Source organism: Pleurodeles waltl, chromosome 3_1, assembly GCF_031143425.1.
Source record: "Pleurodeles waltl isolate 20211129_DDA chromosome 3_1, aPleWal1.hap1.20221129, whole genome shotgun sequence".
Classification (NCBI taxonomy): Eukaryota; Metazoa; Chordata; class Amphibia; order Caudata; family Salamandridae; genus Pleurodeles; species Pleurodeles waltl.
The window spans coordinates 78,172,199-78,189,215 of record NC_090440.1 but is presented as its reverse complement, the minus strand read 5'-3'; the positions used below and the strand labels follow the sequence as shown (position 1 = coordinate 78,189,215).

Genomic DNA, 17,017 nt, shown 5'->3' with positions numbered 1-17,017 from the left:
GTGAGTCCCAAAGAGGTATGGTCTCAGCTTCTTCAGGGACCAAACCACAGCAAAGGCCTCCCTCTCAATGGCACTCCAACGCTGCTCCCTGGGGAGTAACCTCCTGCTAATGAAAGCAACAGGCTGGTCAAGGCCATCATCATTTGTTTGGGACAAAACTGCCCCTATCCCATGTTCAGAGGCATCAGTCTGCACAATGAACTGCTTAGAATAATCTGGAGCTTTGAGAACTGGTGCTGAGCACATTGCCTGTTTCAGGGTGTCAAAGGCCTGTTGGCAGTCCACAGTCCAGTTTACTTTCTTGGGCATTTTCTTGGAGGTGAGTTCAGTGAGGGCTGTCACAATGGATCCATATCCCTTCACAAACCTCCTGTAATACCCAGTCAAGCCAAGGAATGCCCTGACTTGAGTCTGGGTTTTTGGAGCTACCCAGTCCAGAATAGTCTGGATCTTGGGTTGGAGTGGCTGAACTTGGCCTCCACCTACAAGGTGTCCCAAATAAACCACAGTTCCCTGCCCTATCTGGCATTTGGATGCCTTGATAGAGAGGCCTGCAGATTGCAGAGCCTTCAAAACCTTCCTCAGGTGGACCAGGTGATCCTGCCAGGTGGAGCTAAAGACAGCAATATCATCAAGATAAGCTGTGCTAAAGGACTCCAAGCCAGCAAGGACTTGATTCACCAACCTTTGGAAGGTGGCAGGGGCATTCTTTAAACCAAAGGGCATAACAGTAAACTGATAATGCCCATCAGGTGTGGAGAATGCTGTCTTTTCTTTTGCTCCAGGTGCCATTTTTATTTGCCAGTACCCTGCTGTCAAGTCAAAGGTACTTAGGAATTTGGCAGCACCTAATTTATCAATGAGCTCATCAGCTCTTGGAATTGGATGAGCATCTGTCTTGGTGACAGAATTGAGCCCTCTGTAGTCCACACAAAACCTCATCTCTTTCTTTCCATCTGTGGTGTGAGGTTTGGGGACTAAGACCACTGGGCTAGCCCAGGGGCTGTCAGAGCGCTCAATGACTCCCAATTCCAGCATCTTGTGGACTTCCACCTTGATGCTTTCCTTAACATGGTCAGACTGTCTAAAGATTTTGTTCTTGACAGGCATGCTGTCTCCTGTGTCCACATCATGGGTACACAGGTGTGTCTGACCAGGGGTTAAGGAGAAGAGTTCAGGAAACTGTTGTAGGACTCTCCTACAATCAGCTTGCTGTTGGCCAGAGAGGGTGTCTGAGTAGATCACTCCATCTACTGTACCATCTTTTGGGTCTGATGACAGAAGATCAGGGAGAGGTTCACTCTCTGCCTCCTGATCCTCATCTGTTACCATCAACAGATTGACATCAGCCCTGTCGTGGAAGAGCTTAAGGCGGTTTACATGGATCACCCTTTTGGGGCTCCTGCTTGTGCCCAGGTCCACCAAGTAGGTGACCTGACTCTTCCTTTCTAGTACTGGGTAAGGGCCACTCCATTTGTCCTGGAGTGCCCTGGGAGCCACAGGCTCCAGAACCCAGACTTTCTGCCCTGGTTGGAACTCAACCAGTGCAGCCTTTTGGTCATACCAAAACTTCTGGAGCTGTTGGCTGGCCTCAAGGTTTTTGGTTGCCTTTTCCATGTACTCTGCCATTCTAGAGCGAAGGCCAAGTACATAGTCCACTATGTCCTGTTTAGGCTCATGGAGAGGTCTCTCCCAGCCTTCTTTAACAAGGGCAAGTGGTCCCCTTACAGGATGACCAAACAGAAGTTCAAAGGGTGAGAACCCTACTCCCTTCTGTGGTACCTCCCTGTAAGCGAAAAGCAGACATGGCAGGAGGACATCCCATCTCCTTTTGAGTTTTTCTGGGAGCCCCATGATCATGCCCTTTAATGTCTTGTTGAATCTCTCAACTAAGCCATTAGTTTGTGGATGGTAAGGTGTAGTGAATTTATAAGTCACTCCACACTCATTCCACATGTGCTTTAGGTATGCTGACATGAAGTTGGTACCTCTGTCAGACACCACCTCCTTAGGGAAACCCACTCTGGTAAAGATACCAATGAGGGCCTTGGCTACTGCAGGGGCAGTAGTCGACCTAAGGGGAATAGCTTCAGGATACCTGGTAGCATGATCCACTACTACCAGGATATACATATTTCCTGAGGCTGTGGGAGGTTCCAGTGGACCAACTATGTCCACACCCACTCTTTCAAAGGGCACCCCCACCACTGGAAGTGGAATGAGGGGGGCCTTTGGGTGCCCACCTGTCTTACCACTGGCTTGACAGGTGGGGCAGGAGAGGCAAAACTCCTTAACCATGTTGGACATATTGGGCCAGTAGAAGTGGTTGACTAACCTCTCCCACGTCTTGGTTTGTCCCAAATGTCCAGCAAGGGGAATGTCATGGGCCAATGTTAGGATGAACTCTCTGAACAGCTGAGGCACTACCACTCTCCTAGTGGCACCAGGTTTGGGGTCTCTGGCCTCAGTGTACAGGAGCCCATCTTCCCAATAGACCCTATGTGTTCCATTTTTCTTGCCTTTGGACTCTTCAGCAGCTTGCTGCCTAAGGCCTTCAAGAGAGGGACAGGTTTCTTGTCCCTTACACAGCTCCTCCCTTGAGGGTCCCCCTGGGCCTAAGAGCTCAACCTGATAAGGTTCAAGCTCCAAAGGCTCAGTTCCCTCAGAGGGCAGAACTTCTTCCTGAGAAGAGAGGTTCCCTTTCTTTTGCTGTGTTGCAGTTGGCTTCCCAACTGACTTTCCTGTTCTCTTGGTAGGCTGGGCCATTTTTCCAGACTCCAGCTCTACTTTTTCACCCTGTGCCTTGCACTGTGCTCTTGTTTTCACACACACCAGTTCAGGGATACCCAGCATTGCTGCATGGGTTTTTAGCTCTACCTCAGCCCATGCTGAGGACTCCAGGTCATTTCCAAGCAGACAGTCCACTGGGATATTTGAGGAGACCACCACCTGCTTCAGGCCATTGACCCCTCCCCATTCTAAAGTAACCATTGCCATGGGATGTACTTTTCTCTGATTGTCAGCGTTGGTGACTGTGTAAGTTTTTCCAGTCAGGTATTGGCCAGGGGAAACCAGTTTCTCTGTCACCATGGTGACACTGGCACCTGTATCCCTCAGGCCCTCTATTCTAGTCCCATTAATTAAGAGTTGCTGTCTGTATTTTTGCATGTTAGGCGGCCAGACAGCTAGTGTGGCTAAATCCACCCCACCCTCAGAAACTAGAGTAGCTTCAGTGTGGACCCTGATTTGCTCTGGGCACACTGTTGATCCCACTTGGAGACTAGCCATACCAGTGTTACCTGGATGGGAGTTTGGAGTGGAACCTTTCTTGGGACAGGCCTTGTCTCCAGTTTGGTGTCCATGCTGTTTACAGCTATGACACCAGGCCTTTTTGGGATCAAAGTTTTTACCCTTGTACCCATTGTTTTGTGAAGAGGCTCTGGGCCCACCCTCCTGTGCAGGTTTTTGGGGGCCTGTAGAAGACTCTTTACTATTTTTAGTTTTGGTTGTCTCATCACCCTTCTGCTGGGGAGTCTTTGTGACCCCTTTCTTTTGGTCACCCCCTGTTGAAGTCTTGGACACCCTTGTCTTGACCCAATGGTCCGCCTTCTTTCCCAATTCTTGGGGAGAAATTGGTCCTAGGTCTACCAGATGCTGATGCAGTTTATCATTGAAACAATTACTTAACAGGTGTTCTTTCACAAATAAATTGTACAGCCCATCATAATTATTTACACCACTGCCTTGAATCCAACCATCTAGTGTTTTCACTGAGTAGTCAACAAAGTCAACCCAGGTCTGGCTCGAGGATTTTTGAGCCCCCCTGAACCTAATCCTGTACTCCTCAGTGGAGAATCCAAAGCCCTCAATCAGGGTACCCTTCATGAGGTCATAAGATTCTGCATCTTGTCCAGAGAGTGTGAGGAGTCTATCCCTACACCTTCCTGTGAACATTTCCCAAAGGAGAGCACCCCAGTGAGATCTGTTCACTTTTCTGGTTACACAAGCCCTCTCAAAAGCTGTGAACCATTTGGTGATGTCATCACCATCTTCATATTTAGTTACAATCCCTTTGGGGATTTTCAACATGTCAGGAGAATCTCTGACCCTATTTATGTTGCTGCCACCATTGATGGGTCCTAGGCCCATCTCTTGTCTTTCCCTCTCTATGGCTAGGATCTGTCTTTCCAAAGCCAATCTTTTGGCCATCCTGGCTAACTGGATGTCCTCTTCACTGGAGTTATCCTCAGTGATTTCAGAGTTGTTGGTCCCTCCTGTGAGGGAACCAGCATCTCTGACTATTATTTGTGGAGTCAGGGCTTGAGAAGCCCTGCTCTCCCTAAGTAGGACTGGAGGGGGGGAATTTCCCTCCAAGTCACTATCTTCATCCTCTGAGTTGCCATCCTCAGAGGGGTTGGCCTTTTCAAACTCTGCCAAAAGCTCCTGGAGCTGTACTTTGGTAGGTTTGGGGCCCATTGCTATTTTCTTTAGTTTACAGAGTGACCTTAGCTCTCTCATCTGTAGATGGAGGTAAGGTGTGGTGTCGAGTTCCACCACATTCACATCTGTGCTAGACATTTTGCTTCTAAAAGTTGGAATACTTTTTAAGAATCTACAACTGGTTCTACAATCTAATTCAAACTTTTACAAACTTTTAAACTCTAAAAGAAATGCTAAACAGGATCTAACACAAGGCCCTAGCAGGTCTTTTAAGAATTTAGAAAACTTTTCAAATTGCAAAAATCAATTTCTAATGACAATTTTGGAATTTGTCGTGTGATCAGGTATTGGCTGAGTAGTCCAGCAAATGCAAAGTCTTGTATCCCACCGCTGATCCACCAATGTAGGAAGTTGGCTCTGTATGTGCTATTTCAAAGTAAGGAATAGCATGCACAGAGTCCAAGGGTTCCCCTTAGAGGTAAAATAGTGGTAAAAATAGATAATACTAATGCTCTATTTTGTGGTAGTGTGGTCGAGCAGTAGGCTTATCCAAGGAGTAGTGTTAAGCATTTGTTGTACATACACATAGACAATAAATGAGGTACACACACTCAGAGACAAATCCAGCCAATAGGTTTTTATATAGAAAAATATCTTTTCTTAGTTTATTTTAAGAACCACAGGTTCAAATTCTACATGTAATATCTCATTCGAAAGGTATTGCAGGTAAGTACTTTAGGAACTTTAAATCATCAAAATTGCATGTATACTTTTCAAGTTATTGACAAATAGCTGTTTTAAAAGTGGACACTTAGTGCAATTTTCACAGTTCCTAGGGGAGGTAAGTATTTGTTAGTTTTACCAGGTAAGTAAGACACTTACAGGGTTCAGTTCTTGGTCCAAGGTAGCCCACCGTTGGGGGTTCAGAGCAACCCCAAAGTCACCACACCAGCAGCTCAGGGCCGGTCAGGTGCAGAGTTCAAAGTGGTGCCCAAAAACACATAGGCTAGAATGGAGAGAAGGGGGTGCCCCGGTTCCGGTCTGCTTGCAGGTAAGTACCCGCGTCTTCGGAGGGCAGACCAGGGGGGTTTTGTAGGGCACCGGGGGGGACACAAGTCCACACAGAAATTTCACCCTCAGCGGCGCGGGGGCGGCCGGGTGCAGTGTAGAAACAAGCGTCGGGTTCGCAATGTTAGTCTATGAGAGATCTCGGGATCTCTTCAGCGCTGCAGGCAGGCAAGGGGGGGGTTCCTCGGGGAAACCTCCACTTGGGCAAGGGAGAGGGACTCCTGGGGGTCGCTTCTCCAGTGAAAGTCCGGTCCTTCAGGTCCTGGGGGCTGCGGGTGCAGGGTCTCTCCCAGGCGTCGGGACTTTAGATTCAAAGAGTCGCGGTCAGGGGAAGCCTCGGGATTCCCTCTGCAGGCGGCGCTGTGGGGGCTCAGGGGGGACAGGTTTTGGTACTCACGGTATCAGAGTAGTCCTGGGGTCCCTCCTGAGGTGTCGGATCTCCACCAGCCGAGTCGGGGTCGCCGGGTGCAGTGTTGCAAGTCTCACGCTTCTTGCGGGGAGCTTGCAGGGTTCTTTAAAGCTGCTGGAAACAAAGTTGCAGCTTTTCTTGGAGCAGGTCCGCTGTCCTCGGGAGTTTCTCGTCTTTTCGAAGCAGGGGCAGTCCTCAGAGGATGTCGAGGTCGCTGGTCCCTTCGGAAGGCGTCGCTGGAGCAGGATCTTTGGAAGGCAGGAGACAGGCCGGTGAGTTTCTGGAGCCAAGGCAGTTGTCGTCTTCTGGTCTTCCGCTGCAGGGGTTTTCAGCTGGGCAGTCCTTCTTCTTGTTGCAGGAATCTAATTTTCTAGGGTTCAGGGTAGCCCTTAAATACTAAATTTAAGGGCGTGTTTAGGTCTGGGGGGTTAGTAGCCAATGGCTACTAGCCCTGAGGGTGGGTACACCCTCTTTGTGCCTCCTCCCAAGGGGAGGGGGTCACAATCCTAACCCTATTGGGGGAATCCTCCATCTGCAAGATGGAGGATTTCTAAAAGTTAGAGTCACCTCAGCTCAGGACACCTTAGGGGCTGTCCTGACTGGCCAGTGACTCCTCCTTGTTATTCTCATTATTTTCTCCGGCCTTGCCGCCAAAAGTGGGGCCTGGCCGGAGGGGGCGGGCAACTCCACTAGCTGGAGTGTCCTGCTGGGTTGGCACAAAGGAGGTGAGCCTTTGAGGCTCACCGCCAGGTGTGACAATTCCTGCCTGGGAGAGGTGTTAGCATCTCCACCCAGTGCAGGCTTTGTTACTGGCCTCAGAGTGACAAAGGCACTCTCCCCATGGGGCCAGCAACATGTCTCGGTTTGTGGCAGGCTGCTAGAACTAGTCAGCCTACACAGATAGTCGGTTAAGTTTCAGGGGGCACCTCTAAGGTGCCCTCTGTGGTGTATTTTACAATAAAATGTACACTGGCATCAGTGTGCATTTATTGTGCTGAGAAGTTTGATACCAAACTTCCCAGTTTTCAGTGTAGCCATTATGGTGCTGTGGAGTTCGTGTTTGACAGACTCCCAGACCATATACTCTTATGGCTACCCTGCACTTACAATGTCTAAGGTTTTGTTTAGACACTGTAGGGGTACCATGCTCATGCATTGGTACCCTCACCTATGGTATAGTGCACCCTGCCTTAGGGCTGTAAGGCCTGCTAGAGGGGTGTCTTACCTATACTGCATAGGCAGTGAGAGGCTGGCATGGCACCCTGAGGGGAGTGCCATGTCGACTTACTCGTTTTGTCCTCACTAGCACACACAAGCTGGTAAGCAGTGTGTCTGTGCTGAGTGAGAGGTCTCCAGGGTGGCATAAGACATGCTGCAGCCCTTAGAGACCTTCCTTGGCATCAGGGCCCTTGGTACTAGAAGTACCAGTTACAAGGGACTTATCTGGATGCCAGGGTCTGCCAATTGTGGATACAAAAGTACAGGTTAGGGAAAGAACACTGGTGCTGGGGCCTGGTTAGCAGGCCTCAGCACACTTTCAATTGTAAACATAGCATCAGCAAAGGCAAAAAGTCAGGGGGCAACCATGCCAAGGAGGCATTTCCTTACAAAACCTATTCATCAAATCAGAACACTTCCACTTGGTCAAACTACAAGATGTAGTCCCCTTACTAAAACACGGAGAATACATGTCAACACTGGATCTAAAAGATGCGTAATTTCATATACCCATCCATCCATCTCACAGAAAATACCTCAGGTTTGTCATACAGGGGAAACATTACCAATTCAAGGAAATGCCCTTCGGGATAACAACAGCCCCCAGAGTATTTACAGAATGCCTCGCTGTAGTAGCGGCCCATATAAGGAGACAACACATGCATGTATTCCCATATCTCGACGATTGGCTAATAAAAGCCAACACTCAACAGCGGTGTCAAAATCACACACAGTACGTAATAGATACCCTACACAGACTAGGGTTCTCTATAAATTACCAAAAATCACACTTGCAACCATCCCAACTACAACAGTACTTGGGAGCAACACAACATTCAGAGCGACTGCCATTCCAAGCCCCCAAAGAGTACAGTCATTCCAAACCATGGTATCAAACATACAACCAAATCAGCACTACACAGTCAGTTTTGTTATGAAACTCCTAGGCATGATGGCATCATGCATCACAATTGTCCCGAACGTGCGGCTACACATGAGGCCCTTACAGCAGTGCCTTGCATAGCAATTGACGCAGGCACAGGGTCAACTCCAAGATCTAGTGCTGATAGACCGCCAAACACACTATTCGCTTCAATGGTGGAACCCTGTATATTTAAACAAAGGGCGGCCTTTTCCATACGCTGTGCCTCACGCCATTCTCACAACAGATGCATCAATGATTGGGTGGGGAGCACACCTCAACAATCACAATATACAAGAACAATGGGACAGTCAACAAAGACAACTACACATAAATCACTTAGAACTGCTAGTGGTCTTCCTAGCACTAAAAGCATTTCAACCTCTTCTAGTTCACAAACACATTCTTGTCAAAACGGACAATTTGACAACAATGTACTACCTAAAGAAACGGGGGGAACACACTCATCACAACTATGCCTCCTAGCACAAAAGATTTGGCATTGGGCAATTCACAACAACATTTGCCTAATAGCGCAATATATTCCAGGCATTTACAATCAATTAGCGGACAATCTCAGTCGAGATCACCAGCAAACTCCCGAGTGGGAAATACATCCCCAGATACTACAAGAATACTTTCACCAGTGGGGGACACCAGACATAGATATGTTTGCAACAAAACGCAAAATGCCAAAACTTCACGACCAGGTACCCACACCCTCAGTCCAAGGGCAATGCTCTATGGATCAATTGTTCAGGGATATTTGCTTTCGCTTTTCCCCCTCTCCCACTCATTCCTTTCCTAGTCAACAAACTGAGTCAAAACAAACTCAAACTAATACTCATAGCACCAATGTGGGCACGCCAACCGTGGTACACCACACTGTTGGACCTCTCAGTAGTACTTTGCATCAAACTCCCAAATAGACCAGAACTGTTAACACAACACAAACAGATCAGACACCCCAATCCAGCAACGCTCGAACCTAGCAATCTGGCTCCTGAAGTCTTAGAGTTTGGCTGTCTAAATCTTCCAAATGAGTGTATGGAAGTCATTAAACAGGCAAGAAAACCTACCACAAGGCATTGCTATGCTAATAAATGGAAAAGGTTTGTTTTCTACTGCCAAGCAAACAAAATCACACCGTTAGATGCCTCCGTACAAAACATTGTGGGTTATTTACTACACCTACAAAAAGCACATCTCGCTTTTTCTTCCATCAAAATTCATCTCACTGCAATCTCTGCTTACTTGCAGAATAAACACACAAAATCACTATTTAGAATACCAGTTATTAAAGCCTTCATGGAAGGACTAAAGCGGATCATACCGCCAAGACCACCACCAGTACCCTCGTGGAATCCTAATATTGTACTTGCACAACTCATTGGCCCACCCTTTGAACCCATGCATTCTTGTCAAATCCAATTCTTAGCCACTAGAAATGCTACTTTCCAAGTTATCACCTCACTATGAAGAGTTAGCGAAATACAGGCTTTCACTATTGAGGAACCCTTTATACAAGTACACAAACATAAAATGGTTCTCCGCACAAATCCAAAATTTCTACCAAAGGTCATTTCACCGTTTCAATTAAACCAAACAGTGGAACTTCCAGTCTTCTTCCCACAGCCACACTCAGTAGCAGAAAGAGCACTGCATACGTTAGACATTAAAAGAGCGCTAATGTAGTACATAGACAGAACAAAACCATTTCGGAAAACTAAACAATTGTTTGTCGCATTCCAAAAACCCCATGCTGGTAACCCTATATCCAAACAAGGTATTTTTAGTTGAATGCATACAGACTTGTTACCTAAAAGCGAACTACTCATTACACCAAAAGGACACTCCACTAGGAAGAAAGGGGCAACAATGGCCTTTCTAGGTAACATACCAATGACCGAGATTTGTAAGGCAGCCACTTGGTCCACACCTCATAGATTTACCAAACACTACTGTGTAGATGTGTTAGCAACACAACAAGCCACAGTAGGACAGGCTGTACTAAGAACATTATTTCAAACAACTTCAACTCCTACAGGCTGACCACCGCTTTTGGGAGGATTACTGCTTTGTGGTCTATGCATGGCATGTGTATCTGCAGCTACACATGCCATCGAACACAAAATATCACTTACCCAGTGTACATCTGTTCATGGCATGTTCCGCTGCAGATTCACATGCACCCTCCCACCTCCCCGGGAGCCTGTAGCCGTTTAAGTTGCAATTAGAAAACTGTATATATGTAAATAAACATTCCTTTAGACTAAACTATGTACATACATATCTATTCCATTGCATGGACATCTTTACTATTCTCATTCTACCACTCCTACCTCACCCTATGCGGGAAAACAATCTAAGATGGAGTCGATGCCCATGTGTAAGGAAATGCCTCCTTGGCATGGTTACCCCCTGACTTTTTGCCTTTGCTGATGCTATGTTTTGAATTGAAAGTGTGCTGAGGCCTGCTAACCAGGCCCCAGCACCAGTGTTCTTTCCCTAACCTGTACTTTTGATTCCACAATTGGCACACCCTGGCATCCAGATAAGTCCCTTGTAACTGGTACCTCTGGTACCAAGGGCCCTGATGCCAGGGAAGGTCTATAAGGGCTGCAGCATGTATTATGCCACCCTAAGAGACCCCTCACTCAGCACAGACACACTGCTTACCAGCTTGTGTATGCTAGTGAGAACAAAAGGAGTAAGTCGACATGGCACTCCCCTCAGGGTGCCATGCCAGCCTCTCACTGCCTATGCAGTATAGGTAAGACACCCCTCTAGCAGGCCTTACAGCCCTAAGGCAGGGTGCACTATACCATAGGTGAGGGTACCAGTGCATGAGCACTGTGCCCCTACAGTGTCTAAGCAAAACCTTAGACATTGTAAGTGCAGGGTAGCCATAAGAGTATATGGTCTGGGAGTCTGTTTTACACGAACTCCACAGCACCATAATGGCTACACTGAAAACTTGGAAGTTTGGTATCAAACTTCTCAGCACAATAAATGCACACTGACGCCAGTGTACATTTTATTGTAAAATACACCACAAAGGGCACCTTAGAGGTGCCCCCTGAAACTTAACCGACTATCTGTGTAGGCTGACTGGTTCCAGCAGCCTGCCACACTAGAGACATGTTGCTGGCCCCATGGGGAGAGTGCCTTTGTCACTCTGAGGCCAGTAACAAAGCGTGCACTGGGTGGAGATGCTAACACCTCCCCCAGGCAGGAGCTGTAACACCTGGCGGTGAGCCTCAAAGGCTCACCCCTTTGTCACAGCCCCGCAGGACACTCCAGCTAGTGGAGTTGCCCGCCCCCTCCGGCCCCGGCCCCCACTTTTGGCGGCAAGGCCGGAGAAAATAATGAGAATAACAAGGAGGAGTCACTGGCCAGTCAGGACAGCCCCTAAGGTGTCCTGAGCTGAGGTGACTCTAACTTTTAGAAATCCTCCATCTTGCAGATGGAGGATTCCCCCAATAGGATTAGGGATGTGACCCCCTCCCCTTGGGAGGAGGCACAAAGAGGGTGTACCCACCCTCAGGGCTAGTAGCCATTGGCTACTAACCCCCCAGACCTAAACACGCCCTTAAATTTAGTATTTAAGGGCTCTCCCTGAACCTAGAAACCAGATTCCTGCAACTACAAGAAGAAGGACTGCAAAGCTGAAAACCCCTGCAGAGGAAGACCAGAAGACACCAACTGCCTTGGCCCAAAACTCACCGGCCTGTCTCCTGCCTTCCAAAGAACCCTGCTCCAGCGACGCTTTCCAAGGGACCAGCGACCTCTGAATCCTCTGAGGACTGCCCCGCTTCGAAGAAGACAAGAAACTCCCGAGGACAGCGGCACTGCTCCAAAAGAACTGCAACTTTGTTACAAGGAGCAGATTTAAAGACCCCTGCAACTCCCCGCAAGAAGCGTGAGACTTGCAACACTGCACCCGGCGACCCCGACTCGACTGGTGGAGAACAACCAACTCAGGGAGGACCCTCCGGCGACTCTACGACTGTGAGTAACCAAAGTTGTCCCCCCTGAGCCCCCACAGCGACGCCTGCAGAGGGAATCCCCAGGCTCCCCCTGACCGCGACTGCCTAGACTCCATTTCCCGACGGCTGGAAAAGACCCTGCACCCGCAGCCCCCAGCGCCTAAAGAAACGGAACTCCTGTGCAGGAGTGACCCCCAGGAGGCCCTCTCCCTTGCTAAGGTGGTGGCTACCCCGAGGAGCCCCCCCCTTGCCTGCCTGCACCGCTGAAGAGACCCCTTGGTCTCCCATTGAAACCTGAAGGAAACCCGACGCGTGTTTGCACACTGCACCCGGCCGCCCCCGCGCTGCTGAGGGTGTACTTTCTGTGCTACTTTGTGTCCCCCCCGGTGCCCTACAAAACCCCCCTGGTCTGCCCTCCGAAGACGCGGGTACTTACCTGCTGGCAGACTGGAACCGGGGCACCCCCTTCTCTCCATTATAGCCTATGTGTTTTGGGCACCTCTTTGACCTTTGCACCTGACCGGCCCTAAGCTGCTGGTGTGATAACTTTGGGGTTGCTCTGAACCCCCAACGGTGGGCTACCTTGGACCAAAAACTGAGAACTGTAAGTGACTTACTTACCTGTGAAAACTAACAATAACTTACCTCCCCCAGGAACTGTGAAAATTGCACTAAGTGTCCACTTTTAAAACAGCTTATTGTGTTTTATGCAAAAAGTATACATGCTAAAGTAATGATTCAAAGTTCCTAGAGTACTTACCTGCAATACCTTTCAAACAAGATATTACATGTGAAATTTGAACCTGTGGTTCTTAAAATAAACTAAGAAAATATATTTTTCTATAACAAAACCTATTGGCTGGATTTGTCTCTGAGTGTGTGTACCTCATTTATTGTCTGTGTGTATGTACAACAAATGCTTAACACTACTCCTTGGATAAGCCTACTGCTCGACCACACTACCACAAAATAGAGCATTAGTATTATCTCTTTTTACCACTATTTTACCTCTAAGGGGAACCCTTGGACTCTGTGCATGCTATTCCTTACTTTGAAATAGCACATACAGAGCCAACTTCCTACACCATGGGCAATGGAGCCGAAAGGGAGGAGTCACTTGGTCCCGTGACTCGAAAAGACTTCTTTGAAGAAAAACAACATGTAACACTCCGATCCTAACACTAGATGGCAGGAACAGTGCACAGCATGTGAATCTGCAGCGGAACATGCCACGAACAGATGTACACTGGGTAAGTGACATTTTCCATATAGATATATATATATATATATATATATATATATATATATATATATATATATATATAATGCCTCTGACTTGTGTTGGACAAATGTTTATTCTGACTGATGTGTTGTGTTGGAAATACAGATGTTTAATATTGTGGTTGAAACTGCTGTGAGCTGTGTGATACCCATTTATTTGAAATATCTGAGCTGTCTGCACAGTGTTTTATCTAATGTTCTGTTGGATATTTCCTGATTATGTTGTGGAAATAACCGATGTATGCATGGCAGCTTCCAAGTATCCATTGTACCCAATTGCCTCTGCACTTCTAAGAGAAGGTTAAGCTCTAAGAAATTTGCAAAGTTTTGCACAGTTGCTGTGAGCTTGTTGATACATAACTATGTGGAGCATCGGAGCTGTATGAGGTGGCTGTGCAGGGTATTGCCTAGCGTGTGGCGCTTGCAAGGAAAGGAGTGCTGCTGATAATACGGTGATTCCACCTGTAAGGTGGAGCTGCACTGTTGTATATTTGCTAGCTGTTCTATCTGTTGTTACTACATAAATCATGTCTATTCCTTCAACTTTTGCCCAACTCAAATGGAAATAATTTGCAATGTATTTTACCAGAAACATTTAAATGTGTCCTTGAATATAGTTGTGTATGTCGCACTTCTTTCGGTATTACGATCCCTACGCTATATCTTAAATTGAAACTCTTTACTCTCACCTTCTCAGTTATTAGTCGGTCAGAACTAGAGGCTCTCTTCATCCCGTATGACCTGAAGCGTCTAGAGATGTACTCAAGAAATATGGTGGATTATCATTTGATAATGGATCTCATTCCTGGCCTGTCAAGGATGTTCTTTCTTCAGCATTTCGGCGATATGACCTTATCACCAGCACAGTCTGTAAGTGGTCATGTTAGGCATCTGTTCGTTTTTTGGGGTTACCTTTCATTTGATGATTTGAGGGTGTTCTTAAGTGACCTGTTCCACTGGTGACATGGGCTCTGATGGGTATACTATCTGCCCATGGCTCATTTTTTTTAAATTATGTGCAATGTAATTTAAAGAAAATCTGTACAGAACTAGTATAGTGTCAATTAGATGTCACCATACCCAATCACTTTTTCCTGGCTGTCAGCTGTTCCCAGTCTGACCATGCTGTACGTCGAGGTGATATAATAAAATATTTAGCATGGCCTGCTCTGCTGTGTCATAGCTACTTCTGCACAGTATGAAATAGCTAAAAAGGGAACATTTTAGCCACAGGTATTGTATTACCAAGCTGACGGGGTATCTTGTATGTTTAATTTGCTGTTAGTTGGTGTTTAGAACTTCACATGCTTAGATGCCATTAGAAATGTCGTTTTCCTTTTTTAACAGGCTCTTCTTGTAGGTGTTGGACTGCAGCATAAAACTATGGACCAACTCGAAAAGGAGATAGAGCTTCCGGTTAGCCAGTTAATGGGGCTGTTTAACAGAATTATACGTAAAGTTGTCCAGGTACAGTACATCTCCTTAAATATGGAGTTGTGGATTGTTTCCTTTCAGGCCTCTCAGTTACTGATATGTTACTCTAAGATGAATTCCAGAGATCGCTATGTGGGTTGAGTTTCATTTGGTGCATTTTGTTCAACTTTGAGATGCAGGTCTATGTTTTACCATCTGTCCTAATGATTATTGTGCTCTTTAAAAATAGAAGAAGAAAAATAAACCTCTGAGCTACAGAAATGGATTAGAAGTATAACTAAAAATCTAGCTGTGTTTCATTGATGCTACAGGATTTCTTATTTTCAAGGAAATCATCAATCCTCCCATCTTTCCTGCCAGGGATATGCATATTTCTGCGTTATAAACCAGGCGCAGGAACATCAAAAGGCATCAACTAACTTCAGAATGCTCCCGGTGATGTGTTCCAGCAATAAGGCCTTCTGGGGGACTGCTTGTCTCAGCCACCTATGAAAAGTCCCCTATACTAACAGTCTAGTTCAAAACGTTTTTCCATTATTGAGTGTGAATGAATCAAATGCTCAGAGAAACATAGTTATGAGTTTGGCCTTTTCTATCCACTAGGGACCCAATATTGACTGCACACTGCCCTTATACTACTGAAAGAAGCTATATGGAAGAATAAGGAGAAGCCTTCAGGATCTGCCAGCTAAGAAATGTTCAATGTTATACTACAAGGATGGTGCAAGTGCCTCTGTAGTTATGGTTAGATCTCACTCTACGCACAGGAAGTGTTTTGATAGATTTCACATAAGACAGTTAAGGACAATATATGCCCTGCTTAAGTTTGATTTTACAAAGTTAGGTGCATATTGTGCAAGCAGGGATGACGATTTGGTTATGCAGTAGACAGGTGCCTCACAAGTTAACTTTCCTTTGAAATTCAGATAGAGAATTATTGGTAACTGAGATCACACAAGCCTGTAAGAAAGTAAAAACTTTATCCCAAAAAGCCACTTTTGTTATATCATAGAAATTTGTGTGTGGATTGGTCAACCGGCGGCAAAATGATTAGAGCAGGCCCACAATGTGAGTTCTCCATTGTTGCTCCCATTGGGCGTTTTGGCACCAGAAAGAAAGCGTGCTGTGGCAAAGCTAATAGGTCTCGCCTATGCAATAGCTATTGGCTTTGCCAATGTGTTGTATTCATACTGTACACCAGTGTGGCTGGTGTTTAGCATAGCTAAAATTTAGTGGCATAGAGTAGAGTGCAGTGATGTGTCGCAGAGTGTCATGTCGTGACGTGGAGTGTTGTGGAGTGTCCCTGACGTAGAATGTAGTGTCATGGCGTGGTGTAGAGTGGAGTGATGTTGAATGGGGTGTCATGGACTGACATAGAGTGGAGTGTTGTGGAGTGACGTAGAGTGGAGGGAGTAGAAGGGAACAGAGTTGAGTGACATACAGTGTCATAAAGTGGAGTGCCGTGGAGAAGATTGTTGTAGAGTGGAGTAGCATAGAGTGGTGTAGAGTGTCCTAGAATAGAATGAAATGGCTTGGAGTGGAGTATCATGGAGTGACTTAGAGTGTTGTGGATGGAGCGGAGTGGAGTAGAGTGTCATAGAGTAGAGTAGAGTAGTGTAGAGGGAGTTGCTTATAACGGCCGAATTACAGGCAGTGGAAAGCGCGACGGGTGCTGAGGCACCCGCCGCACCGCCACCTTAAAGGAGCCGGCGTCAATGTTAAGACCCTGTTCACCGGTGGGCAGAAATACTGTTTCTGCCCGCTGGCCCTGCAGTTAACTCCTAATTCAGGGGGTTCAGGCCGCACAGGCGGGCGGCCAAACTCGTAATGAGGGCCAATGTGTGGAAACCTATTATATTGCTTTTTTTTTTTTTTTTTAGCGCATTAAAATATTTGTTTCCACCACTCTTCAGAATTACAAAACATATGCTGCATGTGTGCTCTCCAAATTCTGATACATTCGGAAATATCTGCACATTTCATTTGCAGACATGTACATTTTGTTGTGCTAGGAAAATGGAAAAAAGCCTTTCCTTTTACAATAGGATTGTTACATAAATCCTCACTTTGAAGTCAGACAAAGAAGATTAAACACCCAGCTGCCTCGGAAGATGGAGCCTGACATTTGACCCCTGTCTTTGAATGCACACCAAACATGACAAGAGAAGAACAAGAGTTTAAGGGCCTGCTTACAGAAAGCGAGCACTCTGGGAAGAACACAGTAAACAGCCACAGGAGGAACGAACACAAGCTGGA

At 46.6% G+C, this 17,017-nt stretch overlaps 1 protein-coding gene across 4 annotated transcripts in view; it reads left to right on the top strand.

Moving 5' to 3' along the window:
• NAT10 (N-acetyltransferase 10) overlaps positions 1–17,017 on the top strand; it is a 326,800-nt gene that overhangs the window by 291,294 nt on the left and 18,489 nt on the right. For all 4 annotated transcript variants that reach the window (XM_069221852.1, XM_069221854.1, XM_069221853.1 and 1 more), the window contains exons 24-25: positions 14,025–14,197; positions 14,675–14,794. In XM_069221852.1, coding sequence (XP_069077953.1) covers positions 14,025–14,197; positions 14,675–14,794 — 293 coding nt within the window. The remainder of the gene's footprint in view (positions 1–14,024; positions 14,198–14,674; positions 14,795–17,017) is intronic.